The sequence below is a fragment of the Chenopodium album genome, chromosome 22, assembly GCF_948465745.1.
Source record: "Chenopodium album chromosome 22, dcCheAlbu1.1, whole genome shotgun sequence".
Classification (NCBI taxonomy): Eukaryota; Viridiplantae; Streptophyta; class Magnoliopsida; order Caryophyllales; family Amaranthaceae; genus Chenopodium; species Chenopodium album.
Genome location: NC_137855.1, coordinates 38,190,529 through 38,208,094, shown reverse-complemented (window position 1 = coordinate 38,208,094; position 17,566 = coordinate 38,190,529). Strand labels below are relative to the sequence as shown.

The following is a 17,566-nucleotide window of genomic DNA, read 5'->3' as shown; positions in this document are numbered from 1 at the left end:
TATTCGTAGTCCACCTAATTCCATCAATCAAGAAGCCGAGAGAGCCAAGATAAAGGTACAGACAGTTCTGTTGTGTTTATAACTAGATCTTGAGGTGCTGTAATTTGCAAATATACTTTTTCTGCTGTACTGACTGTTTTCGTTATAATTTGTTTTGAATTCCTTTTCTATTTCAGATAGTTCTACATCGCGTGATTTACCACCTCTTGAACGACATTGGTGCTTTGATAGTAGAGAAAGCCCCAGGAACAGCTGAGATACAGGTGGCTGGGGAAGCACAAGTGCTTGATATTTTTGAGATCACTGGTAGAAGCAAGGCCAAAGGGGCTGATGTTAAGATCGCGGGCTGTAAGGTGGTAACAGGTCACATAGCTAAGTCTTCGACAATGAGGCTTTTAAGAAGCGGAGAAGTTGTTTTTGAGGGATCTTGTGCATCCCTCAAACACGAGAAGCAAGATGTGGACATGGTTATCAAGGGAAAAGAATGTGGTGTTGTGATTCAAGATTGTTTTGATTTTCAGATCGGTGATGTGGTCCAATGCTTGGAGGAAATCAGACGGAAGCCCAAGTTCATATCATCAGATAATGGGGTTGTTCGAATTGAGTGCTGATTATAAGATAGTTAAATGGAGAACAAAGACACGAACAGAGGCCCGATTTTTTTATACCTAGAATAAGTTAGATTGTTACCTGGGGAATTTTCTGCTCACTTATAGTTTCTGTTTGTTTAATGGGCATTCATACATCAAAGTTTGATGTAATAGGGGTGATTAGGAATTTTGACATCAATAGTTTGGAAAATGTTATTTAAATCAACTGTATATAGGAGAACACCCTATGTCTTGTAAGTTGTAACTCTTCCAATATTGGATTTTTGGCCACGAACTAATTAGTTTATGTTATCAAAGCGCATCAGTGCCTGATTGTTATCAGAGTTTGGAGGAAGACTGAATACAGATTTGTTGTAGTCAGATAATCAACGATTTGTTATTATGTCGTGTTCAAGTCTTTAAGTGCCTTTAAAATTAACAATTGTTATCGTCAATACTTGAACCCATGATCTATTTCTATTATAGTTGAATATTTAATCGTGTTCATAAAACTAAAATCTAATAAATGATTTAAACATGTAATCGTGTAATTTTACAACAATCTATGATGACAAAGGTCAATATATATTTTTTATTTTTTTATTTTTTCAGTTGTTCATACCTCTAGCTATTTAAAATATGTAACCAAGAATGTATTGCAATTTTTAAGTTAATGTTGTTTTTTCTTGCTACAAAACATGTTGATTTTACAAGATTTTTTTTGTAACTAAAGAGCTACGGGTATAAATTTAGTATTTGATAAATTAAGTAAATCAATATAAAAGGTAGGTTCCTAAAAATATTGGATAATAAGTTTTGATGCTCAATAATATTTGCAAAAATTATTATTATTATTATTATTATTATTATTATTATTTTTTTTTTTTGGAAAAACATCGGTTTCAAATAATATAACTAAACTATATCTATACTTCACTTAATTTTAAATGATTCGGGGCATTGCCCAAGCCAAAAACAAATTTTGCATGGTAATCTAAATCTTATACTAGTGTTTAGCTTAATGTTTGAAAAGATTATTTTAGTTTTCTATTGATGTAAAAATCATCTACTAGTAGAAAATATATATATATAAAAAAGGTTTGATTTAAACAAATTATTTTAGTTTTATATTGATGCAAATCATTTTTTTTTTTTTTTTTTGAGGGAGATGCAAATCATTTTTTTAAAAACGTTTAATGGTCTAAAATTGATTGGAGACTTATGGGAAAAGTGCTAATGCTGAGAATAAGGTATGGTTATGTCAAAAAAAAAAAAAAAAAAAAAAAAAAAAAAAGAAGGTATGGTATTGGAAGCAAAGAGTCAAGTTTATTGAGTCTTTGACTTCAGAATTTTACACAGCAACTCAAATTAGGATAGCAGTGAAATAAAATCAGTCCAGACTCCAGAGATGTTTGTAGCTTTCAGAATTGAATGAACACTTGTACCAACAAAAAATAGCTCTATTATACAAAACTGCAAGTCTGCAACATATGACTAATGTTTTTATCTTATTCACAGGCATACTGACTAAAATGACAGTAATTAGTACATTAAAAACTCAAGAACATGACTTTTTTTTTTTTTTTAATTTTTTTTTAACAAAGAGGAAAGATCATAGAGAAGACTAATTCTAGTATTCTACATAGCTATCTCAGCAGCTTGAAACTTTCACTTTTTCTTCGTAGCACCCTTCCTTTTAGACTTCTTAAAACTTTTTCCACTTTCCTGTCAAGAACAAAATCAAGCATTGGTCATCTTCCCTAAAGTGCAAATAGAAACAAATGACAATATTGTGGTGTTTCATTCACTCTTACTGAATTCTAGTAGGAAGTAAATAAGGGAGAAGTTTCATGGTACTAAGATATATGATCGCAGAGCGGAAAATGTTTAGTAACATGAGCAGAGTGACATATCAGAACAATTTGATCATAGGTACCTTTCTGTATTGTCTGTAGGCAATTTGACCTGTCAGTTCTTGTCCATTTTTATTGATATACACCTGAAAAAGTGTAATGCAGCAGAATAAAGAGGTGATCACAATGATATTAATCATAAATTCATAATCAGATAGTTGTGGCTAATGTTACAAAGTCATGTTAACCAAATTGCCATTAATAGACACTAGTATACAACACACAAAAGCTAGTAACACAGATGAAATAATGAAAATAAAAATAAAAATACATCACCATTAGGAAATAGGGTCTTTTGAGTAGTAACAAATAACTGCTGTTGGTAATTCTATTCCTGAATTGTCAATATTGTGAACCTGAAGTAGCACAAAAATTGGAACTCGGAAGTGATCAAGTACACAAGGATGGTCCACATATACAAGGTGGAGTGTTACGCAGGTTTTCTTTCAGCTACACAAGATAGCTTAGCTATATTAAAAAATCAGTGTAAGAAATCTATTTTTTCTTCCCTATCAAAATATATATCTACCTCCAGTTAGCACAGATTATTTAATCCAGTAAGAAAGCTTATCAGCAAATTAAAAGCAGTCAAAAAACTGAAATCAGCAAGAGAATCCTAATTGCTGGATCAAACAGTCAGCTGTGATTAAGCAAGCAAACTTCTGGCCCATCACATCCTTACCTTCCTTCCATTTTCTGCTACAAGCCACCGACCAGCAGATTGGCCATCAGCATGAACCCTTCTCCTGCCAGCATCTTTTGGAGTGCTAGCTGTCTGTTTAGGGTTAATCCAGTCTCCAGAACCAAGTGATGTTCCTTCTACACCCGAGTTCTTAGATTTCTTTCTTCCCCTTTTGGAGCTTTTCTCTAAAGTGACTTGTCTGCTAGTTTGCCGTTTACCACCATCCTGACCAAATTGACTCCTGATCCAAACAGCAAGGAATCATCAGACTCCAGATCTTAGAAAAATCTTTAGCGTTTAGAGGCACACAAATTAACAAAGAAAAGCACAGTACATGTAATCTATAGATGATGCATTATGTGATTTCGACCCTGCATCAGTAGCAGTCAATGGAAAAAAGTAAGGTAAACGACTACGGACTAATCTCTGGATCCTCATATCATTATGGTAAAAGTAATGGTGAGATGGAGGAACAGCAGATCCTGAATTTTGATTCTGGAATATATTATTGGCGTTGTTCATGCTTATTTCCTGTTCACTTGAGCACAGCTTGTGAGAACCTGGGGCTGGTTTTGTTGATTTTACAGACTGAAAATATTCAGTAAAGAATTCATCAAAAGCCGGAGTCTGTACACTAGACTTATCACTAGTACAAAAATCTTTCCACAAATCCTGCTGCTGTGAAATGTGAGGCTGCAAATCTACATTTTTGCCAAGAGATTTTCTGTGACTTCCATGGCTGGATTCTTTCTGTTTATTGTTTTTGGAAAAATCAGCCCCACTAGATTCCCTATCAATGTGCTCACCATCTGATTGATCATCAGAGTCTGATTCAGAATCAAGTAGCTTGAATCTTTCTTGAATATTGTATTCATCTGGTTTATTGTTTTTTGAAAAGTTGACTGCGCTAGCGTCTCTGTCATTGTGAGCATCTGATGGATTATCAGGATCTGATTCGGAATCAAGTAGCTTGAATCCTGCTTGAATATTGTATTCATTTTGTTTATCGCTATTTGAAAGGCCAACCCCGCTAGCTTTCCTCTCAGTGCGTACATCTGATGGATGATCAGGATCTGATTCAGAATCAATTAGCTGAAACCTTCTTAGGGGGCTTGCAGTTAAGTCTGAAAACAAATTTTTTCCCTTGCTTGAACCCAAACTTGTAGAAGGACAACTTGAATCCTGTTTCCCTTTTCTATTATGTTTAGCATTTTCCTGTTGTCTCATCAAGATCCCACATCCAGATAAGGGTAACTTTGAACTGCTACATGAAGAATGGTGTTGAGGTGCCACAAAATCATCTGATCATCAAAGCAAAATAAATTGATGAGACATACACAATACATATTAAGAGTTCTCAAAGTATAAACCATGATACATCTGAACAAAACCACCACAAATGCATAGGACTGTTGCAAGAAAATTCTTTCAATCAAAAGTACTATATTTTACATGAGTAACACAACCAACTTATTCTAACAGTATGTTTGGACAGGAAGATGGGGGAACAGAGGGATGTAGAAATGAGAGATTTAATTTTTCCTGGTTTTGATATGACATAGGGGAAAGGAATTGAAGGATCCATCTTCCTTCACATTTATTAGAAACAAAACAAATCCAATATAGGAAAGTTTTTTAAGAAAATCGAGATCTCACTCTTTCCACTTCCTTTTCTCACTCCTCATTTTCTCTCCTATCTGCTTCCCTTCTCAAATGCTAACCAAACACATTGTAAGTGTTACAATTACTCTTCCCAAGTGGTTTGAAAAATAAACCCATCTAAAAGCTAGTAAGCCACACCAAAAATGACATATTATGAAGCATCCATTTTCTACTAATTTTCAATCATAGATATATAAAGCAACTTCTTACACTGCCAATTTGTTAGATACAGCAATACAAGGTCGCGAATTAAATAAGCATTGTTTCTTTCACCTCCTTTCAAGAGTTACATCCACTACTCTAGGTGAGTAGGCGTTAAGTGGTAGTAATAATGAAATGAAGAAAAATGTGTGCCTGTAACAAGGGTGCCAATACTGATAAAAATGTATTTTATCACGGAAATTGACATGAGATAATCCTTGTAAACTTACACAAACTTAACAGCAATCCCCCAATTTAGACCTTAATCCTCATACTAGAGAAACTATACACTCATTTATAAGTGTCTTTACAAAATCAAGTATTCAAGTGAAACTACAAACTGCCTATCAATCAGGATCAGGAGGTAATGAATCAAACTGAAATTATCAAACCCAAATGATATGATTCTAGAAGATATTACACTTAGATCAATTACAACAAGGCATTTGAGCTGGCTTTAGCAGGAAATTCAGACTTTCTTTTCAATGCCTAGCACAATGTACAAGATATGCACTAATAGTCTAATACCAAACAATTCAGAGAGTCTAATTTATATTCAGCTACAATTACACAGCATATATCACCTTACTTCAATAATTCTCATAAATTTTGAAATAAAATACAGCCAAATACAAGTATACAACCCTAATTTCCAGTTCCACAAATTCATCAAACAATAATATTGGGTCCAATTACTGAATTCTCTAATAAACCCTAAATTCAAACCCAGCTAATCCCCACCAAAACAAACAATCAAACACCCAAATTAAAACTACCCAGAAACCATTTCACTAAAAAAACATTCAAATTCAGCGACAAAACTTAAATTCCAACCAAAAAACTTACTTGTTCGAGCAATTTCCTCATCAGAAAAGTCCTCAATATCATCATCATCAATAGAATTCGAAATGGGGGTAGAAATAGGCTTGTAAGAGGAGGGCACACCACGACGAAGACGCCGGAATCGATGCCGGGGAGTGTTTTCCGGCGATTCGGGTTCGGAATCGGAAACACGCAACTCAAATTGGACGTCTTCTAATTCGTTTACCTTTTGTTTTCCTTTTCCTTGGGGATCAATTGCGCTGGAATTTTTGTGGGTCGGAGGTATTTCCGGCGGAGGGCTGTGAGAGGGTTCGAAGTCGAAGTCGAAGTCTAAGTCAAGGCCTAAGGAGAATGATGGAGGTTCAATGTCCGCCATTAGAGAGAGAGAAAGTGTTTCAGTGAGTTTTTGGGGGGAAAGAAAAGAGAGTAAAGTTTTTGAGGTGGTAATGAAAATTTTGAGTTTTTGAGTTTTGCGCCATAATTACTATGACAATCCTGTTTCACGGTTTGGGTAGTCATGCTAAAAATACATTTTAAGAACATTCCAAATCCAAACCAACAAAGGACAACTCGAAACAAAAGACAGTTTAGAACAAACAACTAATTAACTGACGACGTCTAGCCGAAGTAGCCAAAAGATGAGCTGGATGAACACCATCTCTAGGAACCTTCTGGATAACACAGACTCGGAATGAGGAAAGGATGTGTCGAAGTTGCTGCTGAATCCAGATAGTAGAAATGTCCGCCGAGGAGTTGCGAAGCATAGAGATAGACAGCTGACAATCTGTGCGAATAAGAACTCGGGAGAAGCCACGAGGAAGAGCCATTCTTAAACCATAAAGACAGGCCAATAACTCTGCTTGTAGAGCAGAAAGAGTAAAGCATGCACGAGCTGCACCACCAAGGCTAACATTAGAATCTAAAGAGTAAAAACACCAACCAATACCTGCCCGACAATCCTGGGAACTCCAAGCTCCATCAACGATGAGAGCGACAGTAGGAAGGGTACAACTATTCCCTTCAAGATGAAGAGAATTCAAACGAGAGCCGAAACCTGGAGGTGGAGAGGTATCGGAGGAAAACAAATCCCTGGCTGCTGAATTACGCTCAGTCCACTCTTGAGCTATCTGAAAAACAGAAGATGGGGAACAGATCGCCTGTCTGAAACGGATGTTGTTACGGAGGATCCAAATTGCCCATGTGAAGGAAAGAATCGAATCCAACCCATTCCAATTCTTAAGAGAAATAACAGATAGTAATAGTGCAATAAACCATTGATGAAAAGGGCTGTCTTGAACCAGAGGACGAAAACCCAAAGGACCACATACCCAAAGCCGACGAGTGAATGGACAATGAGAAATATGTGGTCGATGGAATCTGAGTCAGAATGACAAAAGGAACAAAACAATCGCTTAACCTGTATGGCGAACCAACAATGAATTTCCCTTATTCTTGTTCTTTTTCTCTCATTCTTGTTCTTTAAGAATGAAGTTGGATTGTGTAAGTTTATGGACCCGTGTCGAAGTGATGTTATATGCTCCAGCACCCTTGTTTCATTCTCTCAAGATCGTTTTCTCTAAAAATGGGCGGTTAATTTGCTTAGTTGCTAAATGCCATTTGAAACTCTACAACCTCTTCACAGGGGTCATAGGAGTTTTTCCACCACTTATCGATAAAAATAGAGTATTTGCCACCAGAAGCATTGGATTCTCATCGAATCCAACAAGCTCCGATTGTTTGACGGTTGCATTGTTGAAGTATCCCCGCGTTTTTGAGCCTATGTTCCCTTCAATCAGGGGATGAGACATGGGAATTGAAGAATTTGATATTGACATGTACGATGATCAAGGCATGGAATTTCGGCATACTATATGTGCTCCTACCTATCTCGGGGGAGCTATCTACTTCCTAGATTGCTCGGGAAATCCCGATGTGTTTGAAATAGTAAACGACGAACTAAGTTGTCAAGTTTATGATATGCCGGACAATGTGGATGATGATTTCGAGTCGTGTCGTCTAGTTGATTGTGAAGGAGAACTCTACATCGTATTCGTCTACCGGATTGAAAATTGTCGGGTTCAAGTGTTTAGATTCAACGACATTAACAAGAGTTGGGTTGTAATTGATGATATAGGAAATCTTATTTTCTTTATTAGCAAGACATCGTGTTGTTTATAGTATCAAGTGATCCTACGATGAGAAACAGGATCTACCTTCCGAAGATAGAAGGGAATAATATTGTGTTTTACTCTCTAGACACTAAGATGTATCACATTCTAGGGAGTGGGGATTCAAAGGAGAATTTGTATGGTACCAACCAACCGTTAATGTGTTGCTGGGTTTAGCTAGTTGCACTACATATGCTTGTTAATTTGCTGCACTTTTATTGATTTATTAATTATAATTTATTTTTATTTAATGTATTTATCATAATTTTTAATTTCAAGTTTATAAATTTTATTTGCAAGAATATATAAGCAACAACATATGTGTTTTTGGAGCTTCACCTGACAAATAAGATGGTCAAATCATTGCGTTATTTTTCCTTCTCAACTTGTTATAATCACCTTCCTGTCAGCAAGCTGTTACGAAAATACATCAACTTATCGAGTTAAGCGGCCTGTTATGTTGAGAGGTGTGAAATGTTAACAAAGTTTGTTCTTAAATTTATTTATTGTCTTTGATACAAAGACGATGGACATGTTTGTAACATGTGATGCACTAGGGTAAGAAATGGCACTGATTACACTTGCTAAGGCTGTTGACATAAACAAATAACTTTGTATAATATACTGTTTACTCATCAATACCCGGTGAGATTCAATTAGTCACTAAATAAAGAGCATGTATGATCAATAAAATTTAAATAATAACAAATGAAATTGAACGTACGATTTTGTATTACATATATATATATGTCCTCTTCTTTCATGACACCCTATTAGAGTTGGCATAGATGGATCCTCTATTGACTTTCAGTTAAATATTGGCAATGATTTAGTTGCTTATGATGTTGGTGTGACTTTTCCTAAAAAAAAATAATGCTGGTGTGACTAGCTGCTGAACATTATTTACATGTTCACTCATGCCATCAGTTCGATCTGCGAGAGAGTTTCCAATTTTCCATCGTTGCTCGTTTGTCAAGTTGCAGTACTACAGTGTATAATCTTTTTTGATCTTTTATAAGGGATTACGAGTATAAAGGGATTCTTTTCACTTATTATGTACTTCTATATAATAAGTGACAAAGTAACTATATACCAATACTTTTATCAATATTAATAAGGTGGTCTTAATTGAATTTAAGGTAATTTGCAATTGGGTCAGGCCAATAACATGTTAGGTTGAGTTTGAAATGGGCCAAGAACAATTCGGATTGAATTTGGTTCGGGTCAATAACTAGTTGTATAGTCAAGTTAGTAACAAATAGGGTTGAATTTCGGATCGGGTTAATAATAGGTCGGGTGAGATTCGGGTCGTGTTAGTAACACGTCGGGTTAAATTCGGGTCGGTTTTATAACAAGTCGGGTTAAATTCGGGTTTTGACAGGTTAAACGGGTGTGAGTCAATTTCCAATCCGAATCAACTTTAGGTCAGTTCAATTTCAGGTGGGGCCATTTTGGGTATCAGGTCAACTTTGGGTCTGGTACAATTGGGCTGGGTCAGTTCGGGTGTCAGGTCAATTTTATTTTCGGGTTGAGTATGGGTCAGGTCAATTTTGGGTTTTGGTCAATGTTTGCGGGTCAATTTTGAGTATGGTACAAAATTGTTACAAGGTTAGTTGATGAAACCAACCACACTATAAGGTTTAATTTAATGGAATTTTAACCGAAAATTATCATTAAGGCCATATTTGATATATTTAATAATTTCAAGTTTAACATTGGTAATTGGAAAAAAAATTATATGAAAATTAAAATATAATTTGAAACATAAATTAATTGTTTTTTTTTTGTTTATTCACCGTGATGGCATGTAGCTGACATTGGAGTGATGACAGCTGACAGGACTTATTCTGAAACAACATTATAAATAATTTTGTAATGCGTTTTGAACATTATATGGTGTTACTTAAAAATCTTCAAACTTAATTCAAACAAAGGTAATGAATTAGTGGCATTAATTTTTAGATTAATTATATTGTGAACAAAATGTAGTGATTTTGGCAAACTAAACCTTAATGATGCTTTTATGTCAAAGTTCTGTTAAATTTAACCCTAGCTAATTAAGGTTAATTCATTTTTACTCTACCTCTTTTCTTTTCAAAGGGCTAAACTTTTCTTAGTAAACAATTTTATTTAATTATTTTCTTAGTAAACAATTTTATTAAATCCATTTCAATTAAATATAATTTATTTTTTCAACATATATACTTTACACTTGGGTAAAGGTAAGGGGTCATTAGCTCATATTAATTTAGGGAAATTATCAATGGTAGCAATGAACTTTTTCCCATTCTCAATGGTAACAAAATGTTTTCAAATTCTCTAAAATAGCATTACATTTCAGGAAAGGTGACTCCTACCCGGGGATTACGACAGGGGGACCCTATTTCTCCGTACCTTTTTCTGCTGTGTGCTGATGCTTTTTCTAGTTTAATTACGAAGGCTGCTAGGGAGAAGATGATAAGTGGGGTGAAAGTTTGCCGGTCTGCTCCGAGTGTCTCTCACTTGTTTTTTGCTGACGATAGTATCTTGTTTGCTAAAGCTATTCTGCAGGAATGCTCGAAAATTGCTGAAATTATCAGTAGGTATGAAAGAGCGTCTGGTCAGAAAGTTAATCTAGATAAGACGGAGGTTGCTTTTAGCAAGTGTGTGTCAGTGGAAAGGAGAAAATTGATTATCGAGACTCTTGGTGTTAGAGAGGTGGAGAATCATGAGAAATATTTAGGTTTGCCGACTATTATTGGTAAGTCTAAAAAAGCGATTTTTGCCTGCTTAAAGGAGAGGATTTGGAAGAAGGTGAATGGGTGGAAAGAGAGGTTGATGTCGAGACCGGGGAAAGAAGTTCTCATCAAAGCCGTGGCACAAGCTATCCCTACATATATGATGAGTATTTTTAGAGTACCAGATGGTCTTATTGATGAGATTCACTCTCTACTATGCAAGTTTTGGTGGGGCTCGAGGGAAAATGAGAAAAAGCTACATTGGCAAAATTGGGAAAAATTGTGTTTACCTAAGGCTAAGGGGGGCATGAATTTTCGTGATCTTAAGTGTTTTAATAATGCTCTTCTTGCAAAACAGGTGTGGAGGTTGCATACAAATGAGTCTTTGTTGCTTCACAAAATTTTGAAGGCAAAATACTTCAAAAATTCTTCTGTGATTGAGGCGAATAGGGGTTTCGATCCGAGTTTTTCATGGAGAAGCATGTGGGGTGCGAAGGGTCTTGTGCGTGATGGTCTGGTCTGGAGAGTTGGCAATGGCTCTAGTATTGATGTTTGGTTAGATACATGGTTATTGGTGGATGGTAAACCGTGCAAAATTCCCATGGGAGAGGTGAATAGGGGAGGTTTGAAAGTCTGCGAGCTCTTACACGAGGATAGGAGTGATTGGGATACTTCAAAAATCATAAACTTGGTTGGAGCTGAATGGTGTGCCCCGATTCTTGCTACTCCTCTGCCATCAGTGCCTACTGCTGACTTGAGGTATTGGGGTGGAACGAAGGATGGTTTGTATAGGGTAAAATCTGGTTATTGGCTTGCAAAATTGGGTGGCTTGGAGGGTCTTGATGAAAGCATTAGTGAAGATGTATGGAAATCTGTCTGGAAGCTTCATGGTCCCCCTAAATTGCAGCACTTTATATGGAGTGCGGTGAAGGGGAATTTGGCTGTGAAAGATAGGCTGCGATATCGTCATATTGTGAATGAGGGCTCGTGCCAAATCTGTGGTGCTGCAAATGAAACAATTATTCATGCTTTATTTGAGTGTGAGGCGGCTAAGGATATATGGGACAAGAGTGAATTACAAGCTAATTTGTTTGATGCTCCTGCTGATTCTTTTGCATCTAGGTGGGAGTGGCTAACAAATAAATATAGCAAAGAGGTGGTATGCTCGATGGCCGTTCTCATGTGGGCAGCGTGGAGGTGTAGGAATTTACTTGTGTTTGATGAAGAAAGGCCAAATTTTGTTATGCTTGCTGCAGGTTTTTGTAAGTTGGTTCAGGATTATAATGTGTATGCATCAAGAGTCTTTCCTACAGCTATTGGTAATGCAGGGGTTACGAGCAGTGATGTGTGGCACCCTCCCCCACTGGGCTGTGTCAAATTTAACTCGGATGCTTATGTACCGAGTAGTGGTGCTGCTGGACTTGGCATGGTGGGGCGTGACACGAGTGGAAAACTGGTTTTCACAGCCACGAAGAAGGCGTGGGGTGCTCAGCCAGAGTATATCGAAGCTATGGCGGTATTGTATGCTCTGAGACTTGCACGAAGGTTAGGCTTTAAAAATATATGGGTGGAATGTGATGCGATTAATGTCGTTAAGCAGGTGAATTCGAGCTTTAAAGGGCTTTCTCCTTTGTTTATTATCTATGATGAGATTAGGTACGATAGAGCTTGGTTTGATAGTTGTATTATTACTCATGTTAAGAGGTCTTGTAATACGGTTGCTCACCTAGTTGCTAGAGGAGATACCGGTGATTGTTTGGAGTATGTACGACTTGACTCTTTCCCCCAAAGTGTTTTGACTTTGGTGGGATTAGATTTCACTTAATAAAATTGCTCTATCGTTTTCCTTCAAAAAAAAAAAAAAAAAAAAGTTTCTCTACTTTGACAATATTTTTACAATTAGTAACTAATTAGCTTAATTAAACAATAAGTAACAATAATTAATTAATAATCTTGTAACTAATTAGCCCGTTTCTGGTGGGGTTCTGATAATTCGAACAGGAGGATTCATTGGCATAGATGGGAAGACCTTTGTTTACCTAAAGCAAAGGGTGGAATGGGGTTTAGAGACCTTAAAATTTTTAATCTGTCACTTCTCGCGAAGCAAGGATGGAGGTTATGTGTTAACAACAACACAATGCTGCAAAAAATTCTCAAGACAAAATATTTTAAATATTCTGATTTTTGTGGTGCTTCTAGAGGATTTGATCCGAGCTATTCGTGGAGGAGTATTTGGGGGGCAAAATCTTTGCTCCTTGAGGGGTTAAAATGGAGAGTGGGAAACGGCTCTTCAATTAAGGTCTGGGAAGAGGATTGGATGGGTATTGATGGTTCAATTTCTACCCCGGCTGCTCCATTGCATTGTGACATTGATTTGCGGGTGAGTGAATTAATTGATTTTGATAATATGTGCTGGGATTCTGAGAAGGTGGCTGCCACCTTTTGTGAGGAGGACTGCTTGAGAGTTCTTGATACTCCTCTACCGTCTGCTTGGGTGGAGGACAGGAGGTTCTGGTGGCCCACTAAATCTGGTCTTTTCTCTGTTAAATCAGCTTATTGGCTTGGCAGATTAGGCAAGATACAGTCATGGGAATTGCTTCATGGAGATAATGAAAATCAATTATGGCGGGAGGTGTGGAGTTTGAATGCCCCTCTAAAGCTGCGACACTTTGTGTGGAGGGCCTGCAAAGGGTCTCTAGGAGTGATGGAAATGCTACATTTTCGCCATATACAACCTTCAAGTTGGTGCTCCATCTGTGATGAGGCTAGTGAGTCTATAATCCATGCATTATTTTACTGTAAGCACGCTGTGAGTATCTGGCAGCAAAGTGAGTTTCTGGAGTTATTAAATGATGCTCCAATGTCCTCATTTCAAGACTTGTTTTGCTGGGTGTCGAGCAGGCTTGATAAAGCACAGCTACGGGTCTTTTTATGTCTTACTTGGGCGGGGTGGTGCTGCAGAATTAAGGCTATATTTGGCGACACGGATGAGATCAATGGTGTGATGATTGCTGCAAGTTTCGTCAGAATGTGCGAGGATTACTGTTTGTACAATGCCAGAGTTGGGGGATGTGTAAGTGCTCCTATTTCTTTCTCTTGTGCTAGTTGGGTTACGCCACAAGCTCATTTTGTTAAGGTTAATACTGATGCATATGTCCCCAGCAATGGTGGTGTGTGCCTAGGCGTGGTTATAAGGGATGAATGGGGGAAGATTCTGCTGGTTGCTACGAAGAGAACTCGTTGCAGATGGCCTCCTGAGATGGCAGAAGCTGCGGCTGCCTGCTATGGTACCCAGCTCGCGTGTAGGCTCGGCTTCACAAATGTGATACTTGAAGGTGACTCTTTGAACGTGGTGCGTGCAGTTAGAGATAGGCAAGAGGGTGCAGCTCCGATCTTTCACTTCTATGAAAGTATTTATAGAATGAGTGCTGAGTTTGTTGCTTTTAATTGTGTTCATGTTAGACGGGCGGGGAATACTATAGCTCACTTAGTTGCTAGAAGGGATACGGGTTCTAGTATGGAATGCATTTGTACGGATTCTATTCCCCAAAGCGTTCAAACTTTGGCGGATCTTGATTTAATAAATTGATTCCCCGTGTTTGTCTTCAAAAAAAAAAATCTTGTAAAAAAACAATAATTAGCAAATTAAAAGATAAATAAATAAAAAGTACAAAGCCATATGCCGCTGATTAGCTGTCGATTAGCCCCCGGAACCCACCACCACCCTCGATGATCATACCACCGTACCCTACTCGCCTAAATCCCCCCAGATCCACCCTACCCTCACCGTAACCCAAAAACCCCTTCAATAATGGCAGCTAACCGTCACTGACGATTTTTAGAATCCATCAAATATCTTGCTATTTTTTGTAATTCCCCAAATCGATTTCTCAATTAGGATTTCTTCATTTTCCATTCCGCTTTCCTCGATCTGTTGCTTCCTCGTTAGCCTTTCAATATTTGTTTTATATTTTTAGGGTCTTTGATTTTTCCTCAATTGACAATAAGCTTCATCGGGTGCAAATTGAATTTCGGTGGCTAGTCGACGACATGGGGTTGGGTTCGCAAGGTTTAGGCGAGGTTGGTGGTGGTGGATTCTGGTGGCTAGTTGGTGGCAGTGGTGGGTTCTTATGGTTTAGACGAGCTTGGTGGTGATGAGTTCCATTAACTAGTCAATGGCGTGGGGTGGTTGGTGAAAAATACATTTATTTTTAATAATAATAATAATAGTTAATATAATAATAATAATTAAATAAAAAGTGCTCTCATAATCAGTGGCTTCTTTTTTCGCTCTCTCTATTTTTGGGTAAAGGTAAGGGGTCATTAGCTTTACTTAATTTATTTATTTATAAATCCACTTCAATTAAATATAATTTATTTTTTCAACATATATACTTTACACTTGGGTAAAGTTAAGGGGTCATTAGCTCATATTAATTTATTTGACAGATATATATAAAATCAAATAAAAAATAATTTACTTAAAATAATATAAGAATTAACAAATTACGTAAAATAGATTTACGTACATTATAAAATCAAATACATGAATTAAATTGATGATATCTCCAAAAAAAAAAAAGGGTTTTTCTCATTGGTAGCTATACACAATTGCAAATTCTCATTGGTAACTAAACTATTTTAGAAATCTCATAAATAGCATAGAAGTTACAATTATTCTCTAATATAGCTTTATTAGTAATTTAAACATAATTAACCTTTAATAACTTAACCATGGTTAATTACAAATCCTCACCAGTCACCACCACACTACTATACCTAATACCCTTACCACCACCGTTGGCACCACCATCATCACCCTCCCCTTAAACACCTAACCTCCTCATGTCCCTTCCTTTGCCGCCCCTTCCTTTCCCCTCGAACCACCAACACACTCCTGCAAACACACGCATATACCCACACCGTACTCGCCTCTCATTGGCTCACCCGACACCATCCAACTCAACAACCACAAACAGTATAGCTCCCACCTCGCCCCCCACATACTGCCCTTGTATCCAGCACTAAGCACACATCACCCACCTACCAAACTCGCCCTCACCGCCGAACAAACATTGTCTAAACAGACACAATAGCATTGTCAACAACTACAATTCAATTTAATTCAAAGTGGGCTCGGTAATTTTTTGACCCAATTCCATTAAATTCCTAAATTCAATACAAAGTGGGTACTACATAAAAGGATTTCAAAAAGGAGGCGGAGAAAGGGTGGTTAAGGGTTTTGAGGGGAGATGCGACTAGGTTGTTCGAGGTGAAAGGGATGGCGGCAAGCTAAGGTGTTTCAGGATTGGGCGGGAAGTGCTTGGCTGGGTGGTTCGGGGGGGGGGGGGGGGGGGTGAAAGGGACCGATGACCAAGATATTTTAGGGGAACAGGGGGAGGGGGACAGTGGCTGATTGTTTTAAATTAAACTGTGGGGTTTAGCTAGGGAGGAGGGTGGTGAAATGGTGAAGGTAGAGTTGATGGTGAGGGTTTGTAATTAACCATGAGTAAGCCATTTAAGATTTTTTATTGTTAAAATTACAAAAATAATGTTATATTAGAGAAAAATTATAATTTTTATGCTATTTATGAGATATCTGAAAAACTTTTGCTACCAATGAGAATGTGCAAATGTATATGGCTACCAATGAGAAAAACCCAAAAAAAAAAAAAAAGTATGAGCCTGTTAGTTCCCTTTTTATTTGAAATGATGGCGGTTACATCAATTTATCGAGTTAAGCGACCTGTTATGAAATTGAACGTATGATTTTGTACTATATATATGTTCTCTTCTTTCATGGCACCCTATTAGAGTTGGCATAGATGGAATCTCTATTGACTTTCAGCTACATATTGGTAATTTGGCAGTGGTTTGGTGCAATAATATTTTTTGCATGTTTGCCTTTAAAAAAAAAAGGTCTGACCAGTTGCTTTTGATGTTGGTGTGACTGGTTGATGAACATCATTTATCTGTTCAGTCATGCCATCAGTTTGATAAGCACTAGAGTTTCCGAATTTCCATCGTTGCTCACTTGTCAAGTTGCAATACTGCAGAGTATAGTCTAAGGTCTGAGGGAGGGTAGGAAGAGAGTGGGTTTGGTTGACTGTTACAGGGACGCTGGAAGCCTTATTTGGATGTGGTTATGCTGTGTATAAAGCCATTGAGCGAGGAAGATAGGAAATGGGTATGGGTGATGGTGATGGTGATTTTCTAGGCTATTTGGGGAGCGAAACTGTGGGGTTTTTGAGAATGATTGGACTGATCCAAAGGAGATTGTTCAATATGCAAGAAAGATTGATGCTCGAGATGAATGTTGAGAAGAAAGGAGGGGTTAATTAGCAAGTCCACTTACATGTGATCCAGTGGGCTGCTCCGGCTGTAGGGATGCTGCTGGGAATTTGTTGTGGCCTGGTGTGCTAGCGCGAAGAAGAGAGGGGAGTGGAACCCAAAGTGTGGGGATCGAGGCTGCTGCTATCTTGACAGGGATGAAGCTAGCTTTGGAAATGAGATGCACTGATGTGGTGGTTGAGAACGATAATGAGACTGTCATAACAGCTATTAAGAACAAATAGCAAGGCTGCAGCTCTCTCCATTTACTACATGCTAGATGACATTGTTATGCTTGCAAATTCGTTTTTGTCCATTCATTCATTTGATAGGCCTTAAATTACAAAAAAGGGAAATAAAGTGGCTCACTGTCTTAGCTTGCACATCCTTGGGTTATTGGCAGCAAAGTTTGGCATAAATCTTTTCCTTATAATCTTCTTTCTAATTGGTCTTAATTGGATGAATCTACAAGGATACCTTT

The 17,566-nt window shown here is 37.5% G+C and overlaps 1 protein-coding gene across 1 annotated transcript; it reads right to left on the bottom strand.

The window, feature by feature from the left end:
• Nucleotides 1-2,051: 2,051 nt before the first annotated feature.
• Nucleotides 2,052-7,208, bottom strand: LOC145605411 (uncharacterized). The gene is made up of 5 exons (XM_081661455.1): nucleotides 5,895-7,208; nucleotides 3,520-4,486; nucleotides 3,186-3,426; nucleotides 2,527-2,589; nucleotides 2,052-2,315 (listed from the first exon to the last, which is right to left on the bottom strand). Exons 1-5 carry the CDS (start codon nucleotides 6,244-6,246, stop codon nucleotides 2,259-2,261), a joined length of 1,680 nt encoding a protein of 559 aa, XP_081517581.1. The 5' UTR covers nucleotides 6,247-7,208; the 3' UTR covers nucleotides 2,052-2,258.
• Nucleotides 7,209-17,566: the final 10,358 nt, after the last annotated feature.

Bases quoted from the DNA above. Each gene is read 5' to 3' on its own strand.
- LOC145605411 (XM_081661455.1), bottom strand. From the start codon at position 6,246: ATGGCGGACATTGAACCTCCATCATTCTCCTTAGGCCTTGACTTAGAC. The intron at 4,487-5,894 runs GTAAGTTTTTTG...TTTGATGATCAG, and splicing joins TGAGGAAATTGCTCGAACAA to ATGATTTTGTGGCACCTCAA. The intron at 2,316-2,526 runs GTACCTATGATC...TGTTCTTGACAG, and splicing joins CCTACAGACAATACAGAAAG to GAAAGTGGAAAAAGTTTTAA.